We start from the raw sequence: 22,352 nt of genomic DNA, 5'->3' as shown, positions 1-22,352 counted from the left end.
CTTCCCCAGCCCGATGAAGTTGTAAGTGGCTCGGTGGGAGCGATCTCTCTGATAGAGCGTTGTCCTCGCAACGGATCTGAAACCTAACGCGATCTCGAAAGCCCGGGACTCCGGCGACCCCACTCACCTGCGTCATGGCAGTCCCAGGTGAAGATCAACCGCAGGGCCCTCTCACTCCAGAGGAATGGGGGCGAGCTGGGTAGCCTAGGGCGTAGCGGGGCCGGGCAGCCATTTGGGATTCAGGCGAAAGCCTGAAAATTTAGAGTTGGTTGGTTTACACGGAAAAGTTTACACTACAAGTTCGAAGAGGGGAGGGAAAAAGAGGGAGAGATCATCCCTGTCGTTCTCAGGCAAGCCCAAACTGCACAGGATTACAGGGAAAGTATATTGTAAGAGCGAGAGAGGATTTGGGGGCAGTGGACTGCGGGCCTAAAGGAACGAGTTGCCCATAAGACTGACCGTAACTGTCCTAGGGCTTCAAAATAAAATTCGAACTGGGAACATTTGGCGAACCCAGGTAGCCGTACACATTGTACTGAAAGTCAAGTCGAGAAGCGCATGTGGGGTTTGTTCTGGTTCTTTCTTAGTTACAGTGTGATTGTAAACCGGTTGCTGTGCCCTTCTGGGCCTCAGTTTCCCTATCTGTAAAAGAAGGCGATTTCTTGAATTATATCTAAGACTCTTTCTAGACTTCACTTTTGTGTTCAGAGGTTTCTAAACCTTGCAACGGCAAACTGCTCTGGGGATGTTTTTGTCTGTTACTCCAGCTTGCTGGGGAGTGCTTGGAGCTCCAAGAACGTAAACCCCAAGCCGGTTTTGTCAGGATGTGTTTCTGTAGAACCCTATTGTCTGGCAGGAGTTTTTGTATATTTGTCCGTTTGCTTGTTTTGTTTTTCTTTTCTTTTTTCTTTTTCTTTTTCTTTTTATTTTTTATTTTTTTGTTTTGTTTTGGTTGGTTGGTTGGTTGGTTTGGTTTTTCGAGACAGGGTTTCTCTGTGTAGCCTTGGCTGTCCAGGACTCACTCTGTAGACCAGGCTGGCCTTGACTCACAGAGATCCCCCTGCCTCTGCCTCCCAAGTGCTGGGATTAAAGGCGTGCGCCACCACGCCCCGCCTCAGAAAGGAGTTTTTAAATATATACGCACCTCGCTTCTTGGAGGCTCACAATGCACGGTACTGAAGGAACGCCCCCAAATATGTTTCTGAAGCCCCGACTTTGCTTAAAATTGCCCTTCCCGCTACTGTTTGATCCCAGTCTTTGCTCTGTAGCAGCCTTTTCTGCATCTCATTCTAGAGCTAGCTGTTGCAGTGTCCGGGCGGCTGTACGCTCTTACACACTGTGTTGCAGTGAGCATCAGAGACACCCTTGCTCCCTTAGGACTCAGCAGGAAACGGAAGGGACTTACAGAAAGTGGAACTCATGCTGGGCAAGCAAAATAGTAAGGTCACCTAGCAGGCTACAGGGAGCACCAAAGGATATTCCAGATTACACCTAAAGAAACTGTGAGAACGCTGGGCGTGGTGGCGCACGCCTTTAATCCCAGCACTTGGGAGGCAGAGGCAGGCAGATCGCTGTGAGTTCGAGGCCAGCCTGGTCTACAAAGTGAGTCCAGGACAGCCGAGGCTACACAGAGAAACCCTGTCTCAAAAAGCCAAAAAAAAGAAAAAGAAAAAGAAAAAAAAAGAAACAAAGAGGGAAGGGAGCATTACAGGGAGACAGACTGGATATGGAAAGGAAGAGGAAGTAGAAGAGGAAATGAAAGATGCCCACTATGGCTAAGGTTCAGGATGCTAATGTGAGAGAAGTGAGAACTGAAGTAGTAATCAGTATCTAACATTTACAATGTAACTCATGTATCTGATACTATGTATCAGATTGTATTTTTTCTTCCTTTAATAACCACTGCTGTGAGATAGCTGTTGATAGATTGTTACAGTAAAAAATGTATCAGTTCGGCCTGTGGTGCTAAATAAAGACACAGAGTCTGAAGCGTACTTTAAAGCTGCTAGCACAACGCTCCGGGCAGAAACTATACTAATACATATCTATTCCTAAACTATAGTAAGCAAACGACTCTAAACTGATATATAATACTTATACCCCAAGCACTTATCACTATAGTGATCAACAGGCCATAAACTCCCCTTCCTCCGTCTCCTCAATCAACCGACTTTCCTTCAACTCCCAAACTTGCTCTACCGCCCCGCCCCCAGCAAGCCCCGCCTCCCACTGCCTGTCCTTCTGCCCAGCTGATTGGCTAAACAGCGTTTTATTGATAGATGTTACATCCACTCAACATTCCTCCACAGCTTCACTGACTGAGAAATCAAGTACCTTTACTTTCACAAGCACTAAATCAGGTCCCTAGCTCTTCCCCGCCATGCACGTGTGCTCGTCTCGATGACACAATAAGGGTATGGCCTGTGATTGAAGGACCTTACAAGGAAAAACAGAGTATTAGGTTGTTAATAGACGGGGTGGGGGGTAGGGAAGGTGGACGGGCTGGGATGAGACGAGTCGGGATGGGACTGGACGGGTCAGGTTGGGACTGGAGGGGACCTCCAGGCAGTGATGGCGCACGCTTTTAATCCCAGGACTTGGGAGGCAGAGGCAGGTGGAGCACTGTGAGTTCGAAGGCAGCCTGGTCTACAAAGTGAGTCCAGGACAGTCAAGGCTGCACAGAGAAACCCTGTCTCGAAAAATGGAGGAGGAGGAGGAGGAGGAAGAGGAGGAGGAGGAGGAAGAGGAGGAGGAGGAGGAAGAGGAGGAGGAGGAGGAGGAGGAGGAGGAGGAGGAGAAAGAACTGTGTCTTAGGATGCAGTAACCTAGAGGAGAGTTAGTTTGGAGGCTCAGTTGGTGACGAAGGGTGATTTGGGTGAGTTTCGGCACCACTGAGCACGTCTTATTGACAGAGAAGCAGCTACGTTGGGGGTGTGGTTTTGGTGGTAGGACCAGTAAGAATTGAGGATTGCTTTGATGTAGGTGAGAAACGCGATACACCTGGTCCTTGATGTTAGCTCCCTGGGGAGGCTTCATATCTGGGAAGGCGCCTCTAGAAAGCAGACTTTACAGAGATGCGGAGGACGGGGTAAGCCTGGAGCTTGGGTTGATGTTACTTTGCCACGGGAGTGGAAATGACTAACAGACAGCATGAGAATAAATGGATATTAGGCAAGAAATCAGAGTCAGAAACAACACATATTATAGGAATTAAGGGGTAAAGCGTGAGAGGCTGTTCGGACACCATGTGTGCTGTGTGAAGGCAAGGTCTGACTGGAGCCTTGGGAACAATAGCACTTAAGGGGATCGCAGAGAAAGATGAGCATCCACAGTAGTCTGCTAAGGCATTTTTGAGAGGCTCTGGTGACCTCCGCATCACACTGCTGCACCCAGAGTTGGCCCACTGTCACTGTTCGTTATCTGAGCAGGCATTCTGAGTGCCTGTGTGGTATGAGCACACCAGGAGACACCCTGGAAAACTTTAGGAATGAAAATGCGCCACTTAAGAAAAGGGACCAAAGTGACTTTTCTAGCTTTGTTTGAGATGCTCTTAGAGTTGAGGCCAGCGTTAAAAAAAAAATATGTTAACCTTTCGATTCAAAATAATGCTTCGAATATAATAATAAATTGTGTCATTACGCTAGATGGAACGCCTCACATACACTGCTTAAACCCACCAAAAATCAAGATAATAGGCCTGACAGGTGACATGACTGCACAAAGCAAGTGCTTTAGAAAAATGCAGACACAGAAGGTGTTAAGATAATTTCTTGGATGATCGATCCAGACACTGCACAGAAGGAAAATGGGGTTCCATTGAGGCAATCATCAAGGAGGAGAAGCATTGTGTCACACTCCTTTATTTTAAGTGTGATGGATTCAGCTTGGGGTGATTGTGCGCCTGGTTATTATAAGGTACAACTATAGAGTAATGAGGCTGCTTTTCACAAGGCGGCAGCCTTGTCGGTTTCAATGGTCACGTGCTTCCACTGCTGTTCCTCAGCATTGTGTGCCAGCTTAAACCATTATGTAGGCAACAATAAGATACTGAAGACCTTAAGGGGGAAAAAAACATCTCAGACACTTAGTCATTTGACAAATTGTGTTGAGCATAGGATTCAGCCAAGTTTACTTTCTTTGAAACATTTCTTTGCTCCTTCACAGTTGTTCCAATTGGCTCAGTTGCTGGGGTTGTGTGGGTAAGTCACTATTCTCCATCAGGAGTTGTTGACAAGTGGCAATGTGTGTTGCTAATATGGATGGCCCCAAAGCTGGCCTTTTTATGTCTCTCTGTGAAATCTGTCTAGCCAGGGTAGATGATGACAATGGCTAAGTTAACATCTCAGTCTCACAGCCCTTCAGCATATTGCTGAAGCATCTACGTAAGTCATAGAAACGTGAAATCACACCACAACCAACTTGCCTCATTCCTCGGCCATACTATAGGTAACTTCTTTTCTCTCATATATGGCTGCTGAAATAATGTTCATAAGTCTTGTCTGATTCTATCATACTTGTGGATTTTGTAATTCTTTTTTTTGTTTTTTTTTTTTTGTTTTTTTTTGTTTTTTTTTGTTTTTCGAGACAGGGTTTCTCTGTGTAGCCTTGGCTGTCCTGGACTCACTTTGTAGACCAGGCTGGCCTCGAACTCACAGAGATACGGCTGCCTCTGCCTCCCAAGCGCTGGGATTAAAGCTGTGTGCCACCACCGCCTGGCTGTAATTCTTTTTAAGCCACTTAACTTCTCCTCCGCTGTTTCCCTGTCTCCATAACTAAAGGGACAGTATCTCAAATACTATCCATGACCAATTCTTTTCTACCTTTCCTGCCCTTCTTATGTATTCTCCAATGATGAAAAACAAAACAAAACAAAACTGACCTGGCTCTTTTCTCCCCTCTCATGTTTTTCTACTTGTGCTGTGTGTGCCTTTGTCACTGTTGTCCCTTCATTATAGTCCACCCTGCCTTAGATTTGCTGCTGGCTGCAGTTTTTTATGCTTATGAGCAAAACTGTCTGTTGTTTTTTTTATGTTGCCCAGCAGCCTGTCATGCATTACAGCCATGGGTGCACTACCCTAGGGAACCTGTATGATGTAGCTTCTTGAAGTGAAGGACTATATTCATTTTTATAACTTTTCTAATACCAGTCCATAGTTAGCCACCCCACCCCCCGCCATTTACAGGACTTATACTTCATTATGACAAGCACAATCCAGTGCTGGCGGTCTTGACTCTGTTTCATTAGACAACAGATTAAACTTAAGATCCCATGACAATAGCTTTGGGTTATATACCCAGGACTGTGGGACTGTGGGTACCTGGGCTCCCCAGCTAAGAACCCCTTGATTTGGGACAGAGTGATGGTCCTATTATATACTTCTATGGTGACCTTTAGGTGGCAGGTCCTGATTACAAAGGAGAACTTGGGGAGGGGAGGGCAGGCATCACTGACCAGCCTAAGCCAGTTTAGCATCCAAAGCTACAGATGGGAGAGTGGATCTCTGTTCTGGGAAGGGGGCCTCACCAAGTGGCTTTGCTGCTCAATTTCACAAGGATTTTTGAGAACCAGCCAGAGTTCTCTTCCGGACAACAGAAACTAAGTATTACATTGCAAAGGAATGTCAAGGAGTTAGCTGAATCTAAGGAAATCCTTGCTAGCAATGCTCAAAAAACAGAAAAGGTGAAACAATCCAAATGGAGCACCCTGCCACTGCCATCAGTGCTGAGGAAAATGGACTCCCCACCCGCAACTCCCAATATGGTCTCATGTAGCCCAAACTGGCCTCAAGCTCACTAGGTAGCCCAGACTGGACTTGAACTCGTGATCCTCCCGCCTCAGCCTCCAAATATTGAGATTACAGATACTTAGCTAGAAGCTAGATCTTGACAATGGAAAGTGAACTTGTTTTTTCCGGGTCTGTAGTGTCCTTTGCCTTGGTCTTGAAGGCCCATATAGAAACTTCTCATTGGCCATGGTCAATCACAAATGAAACAGGAATCTTAATTCAGTCAAAGGCTAGTGAGGGGAGTAGCTTGTAGGGAAATCTGGTCATCTCTTTGCCATAAAAAGTTTTGTCTTTGTTAAAGAAGATAGCCTGAGAGAAATGTCATGTTCTGTTCATTCTAAAAATAGGAATCACTTGACGAGTGAGTTCCCATCAGCATCTCCCGCTGTATAAATGAGTTCAGTTCTAGCACAGGCCGAGGTGAGATGGTTTCACACCTGCCTGTTACTGTTGGTCTGTTGCAGAATTAATAATGGTGCATGGAGCAGTTTATTCAACATCTGTGGTTTCTATGGAAACAAACTTAACACTGACCCATATTCTCTGAGCTTTTTTGTCAACATACAATTATTTTTGTAATGCGGAAGCCTTAGATTGGATTAATCCAGTTTTATTCCACAGTGAGTCGTGCTAACTGTGGCATGTGGGTTCTCACAGGACAAAGTAGAGACATAAACTCTAAAGCGGAAGGGACCAGTGCACAGCAGAAAGTTTAGCAGTGATGTCTTTGAAGAAATAGTTCTAGGTGTTATTTTCATTTACACTTTACTGCTGTTTTCTCTCTGCTCTCTGTATTTACTCTAGTCTTACACTGAGATGATAACTGCATTTCTAGGATTTAGAAAGGGAAGTCCTTCATCAGAGAAGTGGAATGATGCTCCGTGGGCCTTCTCACTGCTTCACAGAAGCCACTGGTAGAGGTTAAATCCATATTTAGTGGAATATGGAACCATAAAAAGAATACAATTCTGGTACATACAACAGTGTGGATGCTTCTTGAAAACATTGTATCAGAACTTCTTGAAAGGGCAAATATTGTATGGTTTCTTCGGGTAGATAATAGTTAGAAAGTAGACTAGAGTAGCTGAGATTAGAAAAGCATGCATATGTTTAAGTGAGTACAGATACTGTCTTGATAAAAATCATTTGGAAAAGGACAGTAGTTGAGAGCTGTGCACCATTGTGACCAGTCACCGTGCTATTGAATTATACATTTGAAGTGATTAAAATCCTCTCTTTGCTGTATATTTTACCACAATTTTAAGAACCAGTTTCTTTTATTTCTAGTGTTTATATTTTCAACACCATCTGTATGTACTGACAACACAGAAATATTGTGAATATTTGTAAACTTTTTATCAGAATTGGATATGGGACTACTTTGTTTTTACTTCTCAAAGTTTAAGTGGTGAATTTAAGTGATTTTTTTAAAATTATACCTAGCAATTATAGTGAATTTTATATATGGAATTTCATCAATTTCTTTGAGAAAGATGGAATTATTTTTCTTCTACTAAAAGACAGAAAAATAGTTGTTAATCTACACACACACACACACACACACACACACACACACACACACACACACGGTAAGGTAGTTACATTTCAACATTAGGCCATCTCTTCCTAGAATTCCTTCCCCATATTGTGGGGCAGAATTCTCTAAGCTTTCAACTATAATGCTGTATTCTTATTGAATTAAAAAATATATTCTTGGAATATTGGTTAAATGATTTGAGTAAATTCACTTTCAATTGATTGTTCATCAAAATATTTAAGTAGTGTTGCTAAGTTTAGAGATTTTTTTTTCCAGGAAATTTTAGTACAAAAGGTTATCTTAGGTTTTTTTATCAAATGACAAAGTCTTTATTTTTGCTTACATGTTGTAATATTTGATTATGCCTCGTAACATATCTGGTATAAGGAAGTTTATGTGGGGGAAGGGAAGGAGAGAGGAGTTAAGGCCTCCAGGAGGAGGGGTAGAGGTGAATATTTGGACATTTAGACAGATAGACAGATAGCGCCATAAGGACAGAGAAGGACAGAAGCGGGGGGCAGGAGGACAGGGGGAGAGAGGGAGAGACAGGGAGGGAGGAAGGGAGGGGCAGAGAGAGGAGGGAAAGAAAGGGAGAGAGAGAGAAAGAGGCAGGCCAGTGGGTCCTTTTTATCTGGCACACACCTAGCATACTTGGCAGTGGTGACAGGTGACAACATAAGAGGTTACCAGGACCCCAGAGTCAGGCTAGTATAGTTGCCTGTACACTAACACATGTATTTCCCGGAATATTCTCTAATCAACTTCCAGTTGCAAATCAGACAAAAGTCTTTATTGTTACTCACATGTACCTCCCCATTTGTTCTCCAACTCTCTTTCAGGTTGTAACAAGGACAATGTCAGAGCAGGATGCAGAAAATGTGGCTACCGTAAGTGTGCTGAAAAGCAACATTCTGACTACTGGGATTGCTTTCTTGGTTCTTGCTTCATGCTGGGTAGGAGGTCTCAGGATCCTAGGGAGCAGCTCTGTGGGTGGTCCCTGGGCCCTTCCCAAGGTTGCAGTTGGCTCCATAGATGGTGACTGGATAAGAAACCATGAAATATGGGGGGTTGGCAGCATATTTCTATTTGGAGAAAATAGAACTAAAATCATTGAAAATTTAGAAGCAAAAACTATGTATTTAAAAGTCCAGATGGTGCTAGAGAGATGGCTAGGCAGTTTAGAACACCCTTGTGGTAACCCGTAACCATCTGAAACACCAGTCCTAGGGGTCTAGTGTCCTTTCCTGGCCTCTACAGGCACTAGGCAGGCACATGGTGCACATATACATACATGCAGGCAAAACACCCACACATGAAAAATAAAATAAGTAAATATTTTTTAAAATTTAAATGTGTGTATAAATGTATGTATGTTGGTATGTTTGTATATGCTATATACACCTATGTATTTCTCTCTTTCTAGATACCAGGTGAAGAAGTAAAGACACTGAAAATGATTTTTGAATGTTTTCTGAATTTTTCCCTTTGTATAAGGACTTGATTGGTTCCAGAATTTTTGCTCATGTGCAAAAACGTTTGAGTTCAACAACAAGTTCAATGTGATTAATATAGTACAATTAGAAGGTATACCAAAACCTAGGTACAATGGCACATGCCTCTAATACCAGCACTCTAGGCGGCAGAGGCAGGTGGATCACTGTGAGTTTGAGGATAGCCTGGTCTACAAAATGAGTCCAGAACAGCCAAGGCTATATAGAAAAACCTGTCTCAAAAACAAACAAACAAACAACAACAATAATAATGTACACCCAAGCCTGTATAATTACATACAGTGTCACAAATGTGATTTTATTCTGTAAACAGCATTCCTAGAGATGAAGTCCAGCAGCTCCCCTGGCCTTACCAATAGGCACACCTTGATGCAGGTGCATGCCCCACCCCACCTCCATACAATAAGAACAAATAAAATTCAGAGATGAATTTACTTGTTTTTTTTTTAAATACATTTTTATTAATTTATACATATTACATCTCAGTTGTTAGCCTATCCCATGTATCCTCCCATTCCTCCCTTCCTCCCACTTCCCCCCTACTCCCCTCCCCTCCCCTAAGTCTGTGTCTGAGGGGGACCTCCCCCCCCTGAATATGCTCATACGGTATCAAGTCTCTCCTTGGTGACCTCTTATCTTTCCTCTGAGTGCCACCAGGCATCTCCGTCCAAGGGACATGTTCAAATATGGGGCACCAGAGTTTGTGTGAAAGTTAGATCTCCTTCTCCACTCAACAGTGGAGAATGTCCATCGGCTAGTCCGGGTAGGGGTTCAAGGTTTTTACTGCCTATTTTTTCCTTGGCTGTTGCCACAGTTTGCGGAGGGCCCCAGGGCCCAGACTCGCCTGTAGTTTTCCAGGACCCACTGGGTCCTTCCATTTCCTCTTTCTCCCAGGCTTCTCACACCTAAAGTTTCAATAGGATGTCCTCCCCTCTTACCCACTATTCTGGTAGGTACAGTTTTTCATGGGGACGTACACCTTGGACTAGTGTCTCGATATAAGTGAGTATATACCATTTAGCTCTTTTTGCTTCTGTGTGAACTCACTCATTATGACAATTTCTAGTTCAATCCATTTGTCCACAAATTTTGGAAATTCCTTGTTTTTAATAGCTGAGTAGTATTCCATAGTGTAAATGTACCACAGTTTCTTTATCCATTCTTCTATAGAGGGACACGTAGGTTGTTTCCAAGTTCTGGCTATTATGAATAAGGCAGTTATGAACATGGTTGAGCATATGTCCCTGTTGTGTAGTAGTACATCCTCTGGGTATATTCCAAGGAGTGGAATAGCTGGGTCTTGAGGAAGCCCTATTCCCATTTTTCTGAGAAAGCACCAGATAGCTTTCCAAAGTGGTTGTACTAGTTTGCATTCCCACCAGCAATGCAGGAGTGTTCCTCTTTCTCCACACCCTCGCCAGCATGAGGTGTCAGTTGAGTTATTGATCTTAGCCATTCTGATGGGTGTAAGATGGAATCGACTCTTCATCTGACAAAGGTCTAATATCCAAAATATATAAAGAACTTAAGAAATTAAACACCACCAAACCAAATAACCCAATAGAGAAATGGGGCGCAGAGCTAAACAGAGAATTCTCAACAGAGGAATATCAAATGGCTGAGAAACACTTAAAGAAATGCTCGACCTCCTTAATCATCAGAGAAATGCAAATCAAAACGACACTGAGATGAATTTACTTGTATGATACCCAGTTAGTATTCAGAGACTGAAGAACTGGTTTGGGGTGTGGAAAGCAAGTTCTACGTTTGCTGTAGGAAGTGTTGTGAGTAGAGGTTAGATCATTCCACTAGATGGGAAATTGTATTTCATTGTTATTGTGATTTGCTTTTCGTTAATAATTTGGAAAATACTGCTCATATGCTTTTCAGCCATTTGTATTTTCTGATGATATTTGTTTTCTGATGATGATCTGATGCCTTTTTTTTTAAGACTAGGTCATATTTTTATTGAATTTTAGTTGTTCCTTACATACAGTGAGCAAACATCAAATTCATATATGTCTTATAAATATTTTTCTCATGCTTTTCCCTTTCCTGGTAATGTTCTTTATAGTTTTTTTTTAAGTTTAATAAAGTAAAATTATATATATATATATATATATATATATATATATATATATATATATGTATACACACACACACACACACACACACACACACATGCACACACACACACATATTCATTCCCCCTTTTGGTGCTTTGTGCTTTTGGTGTCACATCTAAGAGTCTAGTGCCAAATCAAAAATGGCAAAGATTTACTCTTACATTTTCTTCTAAAATTTTGGTGGTTTGGAGTTTTATGTTTCATGTCTATTGATCCTCTTTGAGTGTGATCTTGCATACGATGCAAGGTGAAGGTCTGTGATCTTATTTAAAGTGTGGGAAGGGCCTTGTCTCAGCTGACCCTGTCCTCCCCCTGAGTGACAAGAACTCTCGGTAGAACTCAGCCATTGCATCTTTCTTTTCTGGTCACTGTGACCAAATGCCTGATGTAATGTCTGAATGGGAGGAATAGCATCCCTTTAGCTCACAGTTTCCTAGGTTCCCAGCTATCATGGTCTGCTCTGTTGTCTCTGCACTTGCGGTAAGGCAGAACATGGTGACAAATGCAGTGCGCGTTCACCTCACTGCAGACAGGAAGTGGAGAGAGTAGTCCTGCACTGCTCACATCTTTTCCCCCTTTTATTCCATCTGGGTCCAAACCACATTTGGAGCGTGTCATACTGGACTGGGTGTCTCACTGAACCCAGAGCTTGATGATTTGGCTGTTCTACTTAGCCAGCTTGCCCCAGGATCTGCTGTCTCTGCCTGCCAGCTAGGGACTATGGGTGGCCACCGTGCCCACCTGACCCCTTTTACAGGGGCCATGGGGACCCAAACCTGATCCTTACACTTGCTTGCTGTGTTTGTTGAGCCAATTCCCCAGCCCCTTACATTCTGATAACTCTTTACCCTTCATCCTCTGAGAGTCTATTTAGAAAAGAAGCCACGAGAAGACAAATGTGTGGCGACACAATGATATCCTAAGTGTCTTTCACTTACACCCAATAAGAAAAACAGCAGCAACAGACAAAAACCCAAACTTTCATTTGCAGATTCACAAGTGATTTACCATGTCGCTTTCATTAAAGTGAAGCTAACTGTTATGGGACTCCTAAGCATTTTTCTTGCATGTTCACTTCAGTACCAGGCATTTTGGGTATAAAGCTAACTTGAATAAAGTAAGATTGTGTCAGAGGAATTCTGGTCACAGTGGCATGCTGGGTTACAGTGGAAAGCCTTCTTTTCTGTGCCAAGAGCATAGCACTGGGGGAAGCAGTGTGATAATAGCAGAACCAAACCCAGAAACCTAGCTCAAAAGAAGGAAAGACAACCCACCTAGGTGCTGGGGTGCAAAGGGTCTTAAAGTGAAAGCAGAGAGTGGTGCTGAACGCACAGCGAGTCACACACTAATGGCCTTCAGAGCTGCATGCAATTTAGCTGTCGGCCCCTGACAATGGCAGGACAGCTACAGTGGAGCCTATCACATAAAGCCAGGATTCCTGCCCTACCTGTGAGGCAAAGATTAGGACGATTTCACTTAAGCATCTAGGGAAGGTAACAAGAACTCTCATGACACATTTGAGAACCTATAAAATAGCAATCATGAGGAAAAGAATAGTAAGGATTTGGCAACCAAATCTTTACCTTGTAAGTAAAGGAATGGACTGTACAGTTTACATTCAGGTAGGAACTATTTTTCCAGTGCTAAGAAATTACTGTTAAAAAAAATGGTCTGATAGGGGCTGATGATACAACTCAGTTAGTAGAGCGTTTGTGTAGTATGTACCAAGTTGTGAGTTCAGTCCCAGTACCACATAAATAGGACAGATGCAGAACTTTGAAAAAGTTTAACAGAACCACTAAAACTCACTCTCTCTCTCTCTCTCTCTCTCTCTCTCTCTCTCTCTCTTTCTCTTCTCTTCTCTTCTCTCTCTCTCTCTCTCTCTCTCTCTCTCTCTCTCTCTCTCTCTCTGTGTGTGTGTGTGTGTGTGTGTGTGTGTGTTCACTCATGTGCCATAGCAAATCTGAACATCAGAGGAAAACCTGGGGAGTTTGTTTTCTCCTTGTTCTCTTCCACTGTTTGGGTCCTAGGGATGGAACTTAGGTCCTCAGGCCCAGTAGAAGCGAATGGCTTTACCCCCTGAGCCATCTGGCTGGGCCCCACTTTGTCCTTTTCATTCAGGCTAGGACCTAGCACAAGGAATGCTGTGTTGGGTGAGCCTTCCTGTTTCCACTAGCCTAAACGCTCAAAGCATGCCAGAGGCTTGTCTTCAGGTGAGCCACATGCCTACCAACGTCAAGTTAGCGATAACCATCACAGTGGACAACTATTGAAGCTTGCTTCCTGGAAGAATTTTAAGAAAAATGATATCAGAATTTAAATATTTACTTTTGTGAAGCCTTTAGAGAAGTATTTTTAATTTTAATGATACTTAGGCATTATGACCACTTTAATTAGATGAAAGATGTAACCACAAGACCCTAGTGGCCAAGCCGAGGAAGAAACACTGTAGAGAGGGAGCGAAATACAAAGTTTTCATGTATGAGAATATATTTCTAGATACCCTAATCCAGATAATGTAAAATAACTTATGTTTATAGGAAGAGAAAAACAGCTATTCAGTATTCTGAAATGCATGACAAGTGCCCCCACATTGATTCTTGAATTAGAAGTTCCAATGAATAAGGGGCAGTTCTGTTGGAAAACTGTGTTCAAGCAAAAATGTAGGGACTATTGCTAAACCGCCAGCAAGAGTACAAGCTATGGCTTTGGTGGTGCTGGTGGACTTGTACTCGGTTGCCTCCTGTGAAGCCCCAAAACAAAGAACACAGATATGCACGTAGTTTTATCCGCCTTGCTTCTTGTTTTCTTTTATTTAGCTGGTCATCTGACTTTTGAGTGCCGCAATTTCCTCCGGGTAGACCCCAAAAGGGACATCGTGTTGGACGTCAGCAGCACAAGCAGTGAGGACAGTGATGAGGAGAACGAAGAACTGAACAAGCTGCAGGCCCTGCAGGAGAAAAGTAAGCAGTGCTTTCCCCCCTGTTTCTTCTTCTGGGTCCTGTATGCTTACATAATTATGCTCATCATGACGCTGCCTTTCCTAGTCCAGGCGAGGGCTGCAGCATAGGTACGGTTAGGCTTTGGTGGAAGACATTGGCGTAAGATTAGTGATCAGTTCCGAGACCAGGAGGCAAGTCAGCTTCTGAGTCCATAGTTGGTGTCTTGCTGTTTCCTCATTTATTGCCTGCTACACTTGTATGAGACAAACCTCAGATTGTCAGGTCCCAGGGACGAATACCAGGGATTTTAGACAATCAGAAGCTGACTAGCACACAGAGCCCTAGGCCTAGGCAAGCAAGATTTTTAAGACTGCCAGTATAAACCCTAGGAAGCCAGACAGTGGTGGCACACGCCTTTAATGCCAGCACTTGGGAGGCAGAGTCAGGTGGATCGCTGTCAGTTCAAGACCAGCCTGGTCTACAAAGTGAGTCCAGGACAGCCAAGGCTACACAAAGAAACCCTATTTGAAAAAACCAAAAATAAAAATAAAAAAAACAAATAAAACCCTAGGAATTTCCTTCCTGCTTTTGGACATGCTTTCACTAAGATTTGCCTAAGTGGGGGTTGGAGAGCTGGCTCAGCAGTTGAGAGAGCTTGGTGTGGTTCCAGGGGAACTGAGTTCAGTTCCCACCTCAGGAAACTCACAAAATGCTTGTAAGCCCAGCTCCAGGGGATCCCACACCCTCTTCTGGCTTTCACAACACTTGAACATATGAGACATACAGGAACACTAATGTAGAAAATTTAGTACTTTGGTAGGTGTTTTTCTAACCCGGCTAGCACCCAAATAGTTGAAACAGAGGCCTATTGATTCATTTAACAAGTTTAAGCACGATGGCTGATCAAGTACAATTTATAGTGATTTTCTAAGCTACTCTGGCTACTTCCCCGACCACTTTCCCCACATTAGTGGCCAATGTTCATACGGTCTAGGCTGGCTCTGCTCCATCAGGCCACACCCTTTCTCTTCATCTTCCTTTCTCCTGGCCTCGTGGTCCCTACCTGAGACCTCAAGCCTGGGAACCGAAGCCCGCCTACTTCTCTTCTGCCCCATTACAGGCTGTCCAATCTTTTTTATTAACCAATCAGAGATAATTGGGAGCAAAGTTTACACAACATTGTTTGGTATATGTGAGAATGCAGCCGTCTAGACCGCAACCAGATCTTGGGGTCCACAATTTCGCATCTGAATCTGAATACATATAACACCAAGTCAACCCCCAACAGGAACGCAGTCACATAAATAAAAATAACTTTTAAAATCATTAAAAGATTAATATAAGAAGTTTTATATCACCTAAAAACAAACAAACAAACAACAAAACCCAGCTGCAGTTGACTATAAAAGAAACATCTCTCATTTTATACTGCATCTTGTATATAAAAGCCTTGTTACTGTAACTGGATAAACAGGAAGTTGCAAGTTTGTAAACTTCACTTTCTCTATGTAGCTATTATATAGAATTAAAATGTAACTTATTTTTAAAAAAAACGAGAGAATTAGAAAGGTTAAACTCTTTGTGGTTTAGATTTTCAGAGAGCTTTAAACAGTACTTTCTGTACTGTTCCCTCTTGAGGTAAGAGAAGCAGCTGGGTGGGAGGCGCCCGGCTGGGCTGTGTCAGAGCCTTAGCTTATCTTATTCTTAACTTTCATCTGCCCTTGCTCAGGCCCACTGCATGCTGTGTTCGCATTCTCACTTCTCTTCGGCTGCTCCTCTTTGACACAGAAGTTGGGTCAGGGTGTGTTGTTTTGATGACACCTATTTCTAAGTTTTCCAGTTTTCCCTTTATTACTAATTTCCAGCTTCATATCATTGCTGTCAGCAAGGTGCTCAGTGTGATTTCATTTTTAAACTCCTTAAGAGCTAACGCCATCTTCTGGGGTTTCCTAGCTGAAGATATTACCATCGAAGTGTCATTACTGTCTATGAAAGAAATCGTCTTTGAGGCCCTTGCTTGCTTTTACTTTTTACTCCTGTTTTTCTTGTCTTCATCTTTCTAACTATAATGTACACACATATGTTCATACACACAAACACAGCGTATTATGACATAGACTCATGGCGACTTGATTTTTTTTTCTCCTCCACCTTCTTCCTTTCTTACAGGAATAAATGAAGAAGAGGAGAAGAAAAAGGAAAGAAGCAAGGAGAAAATCAAATTGAAAAAAAAGAGGAAAAGGTACATTTTAATGGGTTATTCGCGTGTAGCAAAAGAAAACCATAAGCTATTAGCCCAGGAAGCATTACAGATTTTATTTCCTTCTAGTTCAGTTCATTTACTATTAGCATTTTCTTTATAAGAATAAAATGTTTAGTTTAGCAAAATAGCAAAGCCATGTACATTAAAAATTAGAATCAGAGATGAAGTTATCACACCTTACCTGTCTTATTGGCGCAAATGAAGGCCCTGATGAGGACCAGCACCCCCTCCCTTGGATATATTTGTTTTCTGGATTTTATGTTTATAACAAGAGCTGATTTGAATTGAATACACATCTAAATTATTCATATATATCTTGTGTTCATTTTGAAATTGAATTCTAAATGTCCGTATTCTCCTATTATTATCATAATGACTGAGGAATTAATTTATTTGTGGAATTTAATAGACTTTAATAAGCCCAAGCTTCTGATCTTTCACAACCTTCACTAGCTATTTTTGAATTTTTTACTGGTAAGAGTTTTGATGCCTGATTAAAGAAATTGATCAAATGCTATAAAAGGCAGACCCTCCCCCCAGTTATCAAGTACAGTCTTACTCATACTAAAATAAGTAGACATGTTTTGTACATTTAATCAGTTAGGTCTGGCCTGTATTCTCACAGAATGTTGTTGATGATGATGATGTTGTTTTAATCTGGTGTTACCGCCCTATAATTCTGTAATGCACTTGGTTATGTATATTTTAAATACTTAGAAAACTTGTGAATTGCAAATGTTAGCTCACTTTCAGGCGTTGGAAATTAGATCACCTTTAGCAGCAGGAGCTTCTAGGAGCTTAGAGCGCAGACTCCTGACTGGTGGCTTATTATCTGTGTTCAGGCAGTGGGCAGGATTGCTTGAAGGAAGCAGGAAGCTATATAGTCTTCCATGTTCTGATGTATTTGTGTGTGTGTGTGTGTGTGTGTGTGTGTGCACATATTTATTTCACATATATGTATATGTACACATTTATTTATAAGTGTATTATATTTATTATATCCAGACCTGTGTGTGTCAAGCCTCACAGACCTTAGGCCCTGAATCCCAAACCTCTTCATGCAGGTACAGATGACCACCTAATAGTGTGCTATGGCCAAACCTAGTTTTGCCTTAAAGATGAGAATCCAGGACCAAAAAGCTGAAAAACAATGTGCAGGCATATAAGAAGCTGTGCGTGTGCAAATAAACAGGCCAGCCAAGAGGAAAGGAAGGAGATGAGGGGAAGGCTGAGTCAGGGGCTCACCAAGCCCTGAGCCCTGCAAGCTTATGGATTCACTTTTGCCCCTGTGTCTGGCCTGAGTTTCTTAGTTTGGGTTTTAGTCTTAATATTTAGATTTCTGAGCTAACTTTTAAAAAAAATGCTTAAATTAAGATATAATTACAAAGTTGCCCCCTTTCCCCTCCAACCCTCCCATATACTAACCCACACTCTTTCTTAAATTCGTGACTTCTTTTTTTAAAAAAAACTTTCAAATATTATTTACATTTCTATGTAGCTAGATCAATAGATAGATAGACTCCTAAATATACAAATATAACCTGCTCAGTGTGCATAATTTTACTTGCATGAACTAACTTTTAAGACACCTGTTGCATTTTAAATTAACTCTGTTATCACATATATTTTTGGTTTGTGCATCCCTGAAAATGTGGCTTGTTTGTTGTTTGTTTGTTTGTTTACTCCCCACCCCACCCCCAGCCCGCATGCCTATGTCAGGGAAGGAAATTCTATGGGTGTTCCCTCTCAATTTCACATTAAAATATTAGGAAAAAAATGATAATCATCTTCACTCATCTATGTGCAGTATTCATTTAAAAGCATCCTTTTTGTAACTAATAAAAATTGCTTGGAAATACAAGTGTTCATTTCTATCACTCTGCAAGCAGAAGGATCGAGTTCATTACCATGAAAGATCACAGGAATTACAAAAGTGCTTTTATTTTGTTAATTTTCAGCTCTTATCCATGCACACTGAGGAATAATTAGGACCCCTTTTCTATTGAGCTATAATTGCCTCCTTTTGTGACTTAAGAGAATATGCTAACAAGTTATTACATCCGCGAATGGGTTGTGCGCATGAGGTCAGCGAGCTCTGCTTCAGTGTCCCCTGTGCGTTCTGAAGGGCAGCCAGGCCAGCATGCAGACCTGTGACAGCCTCGGACAAATCCTGTCATTCTCCCTGATCCCAAAGCCCATGGAGAGTGTAGCTTCTTCAGCCCGGGTGGCCAAGCAGCTGGTCACAGTTCCAATTCTGCATTCAAAGAGACTAGGAAGTGGCTTTTCAGTATCTGTGCTTACTCGTCCTCTTCTAAGCAGCTCAGACCCTACTCAGTTCCTGTCCCCACTGTAACCGCAGTGTCAGTCACAGCGTGTGCTTGCCCGTAGGTCTTACTCCAGCTCCTCTGAAGAGGACTCCTCAAAACAGAAGAAACAAAAGTATCAGAAAAAAGAAAAGAAAAAGGATAAAAAGAACAAATCCAAAAAGAGCAAACATCACAAAAAGGAGAAGAAGAAGAGAAAAAAGGAAAAGCGCTCTTCCCCTAGCCGTTCTGAACTCGCCAAGAAGTAGCTGAGGCTTTGGCCCAACTCAGGAAATTGAAGAATTCAATTTTGTTTTGTTTTTTTCTGATTACTGTACCATCCTTGGAACTGCTCTATAATTATGCTCACAGCAGATCCCAGCCTCCTCTATAAAGACAGTTTTCCCATGTTGGGCCCTTCTCTCTCTGCCCTGCCTCTCTCTCTGTATTAAACCCATCTTGTTTCTTGACAGCTGAGCCTCCAGTATAGCTATGTGAACCTACAAAGCACATCGTCCTGGCCACTTGTGTTTCTGTGTGTTAGGCTAGTGCTGTCACGTGGTGAATTACTTAGCACATGGCTTTACCCCCATCACACGTTCTACACAGCAGCTCCTGCGTCATGTCCGCCTTCCGGTGAGGTAGTGACTTGCTCCCGATTCTTACTAGCTTTATGTACTCTATGAAGACAGTGAGGTTCTTCACTGCTGGGTTTTTTTTTTTAAATCTCTAGACTTTTTAAATGATATTATTGAGGATACAAACTGCTTTGCTGATCTTCAGTAGTAAGTTTTTAAATGAGTGGGAACTACAGGAACATAATAATGAAATTATTTCTAACAAAGTATCATTGTTTTATGAAGTACATGTTTCTAGCACTTGTCTCCAGTGTCTTTATAACATCTAAAATATCTTTTTAAAAAAAGAATTGCTTAGGCTACTAGAAAGTCTGGCAGGGAGACTCTGTGCTGGTCAGGATTATTAGGGTAGATCCTGGGTTGATTTACAAGTGTGCCACATTGGCAAGTCTTACGATGATACCTCAAACTCAACTTTTTGTGTGGAAACAGCAAAATCCTCATTAAACCTGGTTTTTATTATACCTAATGTATATGATGCTTGCATATATGAGTATTATGGAAGTTTTATGAATGTTTGCATATATATTTATTTTTCTCTGAAATGGTTTTGGAGTGAGTTTCACACTGAATTTCTGGCTTCACGGATAATCAATGTTGATATTTCCTCTTTCACTTCAGTCACAGATCTTAGCACTGTGAAAATTTTTTAATTAAGACTTTTCATTTTGTACTTTTTAAAATTAAAGACTTAGAGGTACCACCATGAAATCCTTTGTATAATCATGAAATTTGTCTATCAATAAGCATCTTCAATGATGTTAGTAGATTGAAATGTTTCTCACATTTGTAACTTCATGGTCATCGGTGTAGAGTAGTTTAGCATCTAGTATTCCCTGACCCCACCAGTTGACTCGTAGAGCAACACAAGCATTGGAAACCAACCTCTCATCGTGGAACACCACCCGAGCGCCTCAGAATCCTGCTATGGTGCACTCGTACACCTCAAAATTGGCCAGTACAAATGTGGCTGCGGACAGAGTTAAGGCCATAAAATCAAATGCGTGTACTTGGCCTTGCAGTCTAGAGAGCTTTAGCAAGTCTTCCCTTGCCCACCGCCCAGACTCAAAAGTTCCTGGATGTACCCTGCCTCTGCTCAGATGCCACACCTTCACCCTTCCCGAGCACTGCTTTCATGAAGCGCACCCATCTTCAGCCGTTCCACAAACTGGTTACTCTCTTAGCCCATAAAAAAGAAATTTTTATTTAGAGTTTATTCAGTTGTTATGACTAAAGCACAGAACTTTTAATTTTTTAAGAATTTCTTTTGTCTATGCTAATGTTGTGAAAGTTCAGTTCTTTGGTTCTCTGGACTAATAAAAGTGAATATTGTTTAAAAATGTTTTTAATCCTTTTTTTAAAAAAAAATAATAGCTAGAAAGGTGGCTTCACAGTTAAACTCTCTTGCTGCTCTTAGAGTGAACCTCAATTCAATTCCCAGCATCCTCACTGGGAGGTTCATAACCACCTGGAACACTGTTACTCTAACTCCGACAGACCAGAGGCCTTCATCTGACCTCTGTGGTACCCATGAGCACCTAGCAGATGCTCACACAGACACATGTGTGCATGTGCAAATAAGGTTTTAAAATTTTAAACGTAAAAACTAATAGCAGCTACTACATTTTAAAAAGAGGCCCCTTGCCATTGTGTGTGTGTAACACTGTCAGCAATGGCAGCAGTTGTAAAGCTTTATTTCTGTAAATTGTAAGGAAATACAAGTTGACTTATAAGGGTCTCCCCCTCTTGGGATGTGACACAGCTGATGATTCAGAAGTGTTTTATATATAACCAGCCCCCTTACTCAGTAGTCTGCTATACATAAAAGAAGATTTTAATGGACCAGATATTTCCCCCAGAAATAATCTTCACAGCATTAATACATTTCCCTAGAACATTAACATACCTTATGAGATATCTGAGTAAAAGTCATTTCTTTCTACTAAAGTTAAGAAGCTGTTCTAGGAATGTTCATGAAATTCCTTTTTGGGCAACGTGAAGCAGAAAGAAAACTTCCTTTAGCCGTGGCAGCTCAGAGGTGTCCGTGTGGGAGCTAACTCCGCAACCTGAGCCTGTTCCACCTTGGCCACACTCCGTCTCCCCTCACCCTCGGTGCAGCCTTTGGCACCACCACCCTGAGCACTCTCTATCTCAAACTCCCGTGTAACCCAGCAAAGTCATGTAGCTTCTCGGGCCCTTGGTGTCTCTTGCCTGTGAAATATTGTAGCATGTTTGCTCAGATCCTCTCCAGCCCTTAATGTAGCTTACTATCGATAAGTCAGTGAAATTCAAATAGTATTCTTTTTAGCCAGTGTTATAGATACAGCCAGCATTCTGTAAAGGGTGCATTTATTGTGAGGGCTAAATATATCAACTTAGTAGATAAATGGTACTTGATTCATTTTGATATGACCCAATTATGTGTCATTTTCACCAAATACAGACAGAATGTACATGTTCGTTTCTGTCTGTAGCCAAATTATCTGAGCACTTTGAAGCGACTGTTTTGAAGCTGACAAGCCTGCTCTCAGGCTTCCCCATTCTTTTTCTCATATCTGTTGTCTAGAAGCTCTCGGCTTTTTGTTTATTTCGGGGTTGTTTTGTTTGTTTGCTTGCTTTGTTTTGTTTTTTAGTTTCTCATATTTAGTACATCTCTTACCCCTTTAGTTCTTGGAGGCCAGGGCATTGATAAAGGACAACTTGGGCAACTGTGTGTGTGTGTGTGTGTGTGTGTGTGTGTGTGTGTGTGTGTGTTTGTAACTGTCTAAAGTGGTAAGGTTCTAGGTCAGCATCAGCCTTGAAGCAGGTGGCGGATTTCTTACTGGTAGCCATTGTCTGCTTCCCTGAAGAGTGCACAAAGCCACTGTTGGCAGTGCATCTGGCTGGAACCGCATCCATGCGAGCACAGTGGTGGACAACACAAAGACTCGTACAGAGAAACACCAATGCCGCCTAACTTAGTTTGCAGCACTTAGAGGGGCTACTGAGCGAACATGACATCCGAGTTGTGTGTTATCAAAGTTGCTGAGAGGAGTCCGGCCACTTCTTGACAATCGAATGCGGGGAAGAAAGATGTTAATGACCTCGAAATGAGCAGTGTCCCGGAAAGAATGGAAGTGTGGTGTGGCTGGCGTGTCCGTGTAAGACAGAGTGTGAAGACTGAGACACCATTCCAGGCTTTGGCTCCGTGTTTGAGAGCTTACCTTTTACTCTCTAAGCCATGAGACATTACTGTTTGAAGGAAGG

The 22,352-nt window shown here is 42.2% G+C and overlaps 1 protein-coding gene across 1 annotated transcript; it reads left to right on the top strand.

Moving 5' to 3' along the window:
* The first annotated feature begins 8 nt into the window (after positions 1-8).
* Positions 9-20,445, top strand: SREK1IP1 (SREK1 interacting protein 1). The gene is made up of 5 exons (XM_084801340.1): positions 9-147; positions 8,163-8,210; positions 13,780-13,923; positions 16,072-16,144; positions 18,554-20,445. The coding sequence occupies exons 1-5, from the start codon at positions 135-137 to the stop codon at positions 18,735-18,737; spliced, it is 462 nt and encodes a 153-aa protein (XP_084657466.1). The 5' UTR covers positions 9-134; the 3' UTR covers positions 18,738-20,445.
* The last annotated feature ends 1,907 nt before the right edge of the window (positions 20,446-22,352 follow it).

This window comes from Acomys minous, assembly GCF_964271855.1.
Source record: "Acomys minous genome assembly, chromosome: 11".
Taxonomy (NCBI): domain Eukaryota; kingdom Metazoa; phylum Chordata; class Mammalia; order Rodentia; family Muridae; genus Acomys; species Acomys minous.
Note: the sequence above shows the minus strand (reverse complement) of the source record. Positions and strands in the feature narration are given on the sequence as shown.

Coding starts and splice junctions, on each gene's coding strand:
- SREK1IP1 (XM_084801340.1), top strand. Junction 8,211..13,779: donor ATGCAGAAAATGTGGCTACC/GTAAGTGTGCTG, acceptor TCTTTTATTTAG/CTGGTCATCTGACTTTTGAG. Junction 13,924..16,071: donor GCAGGCCCTGCAGGAGAAAA/GTAAGCAGTGCT, acceptor CCTTTCTTACAG/GAATAAATGAAGAAGAGGAG.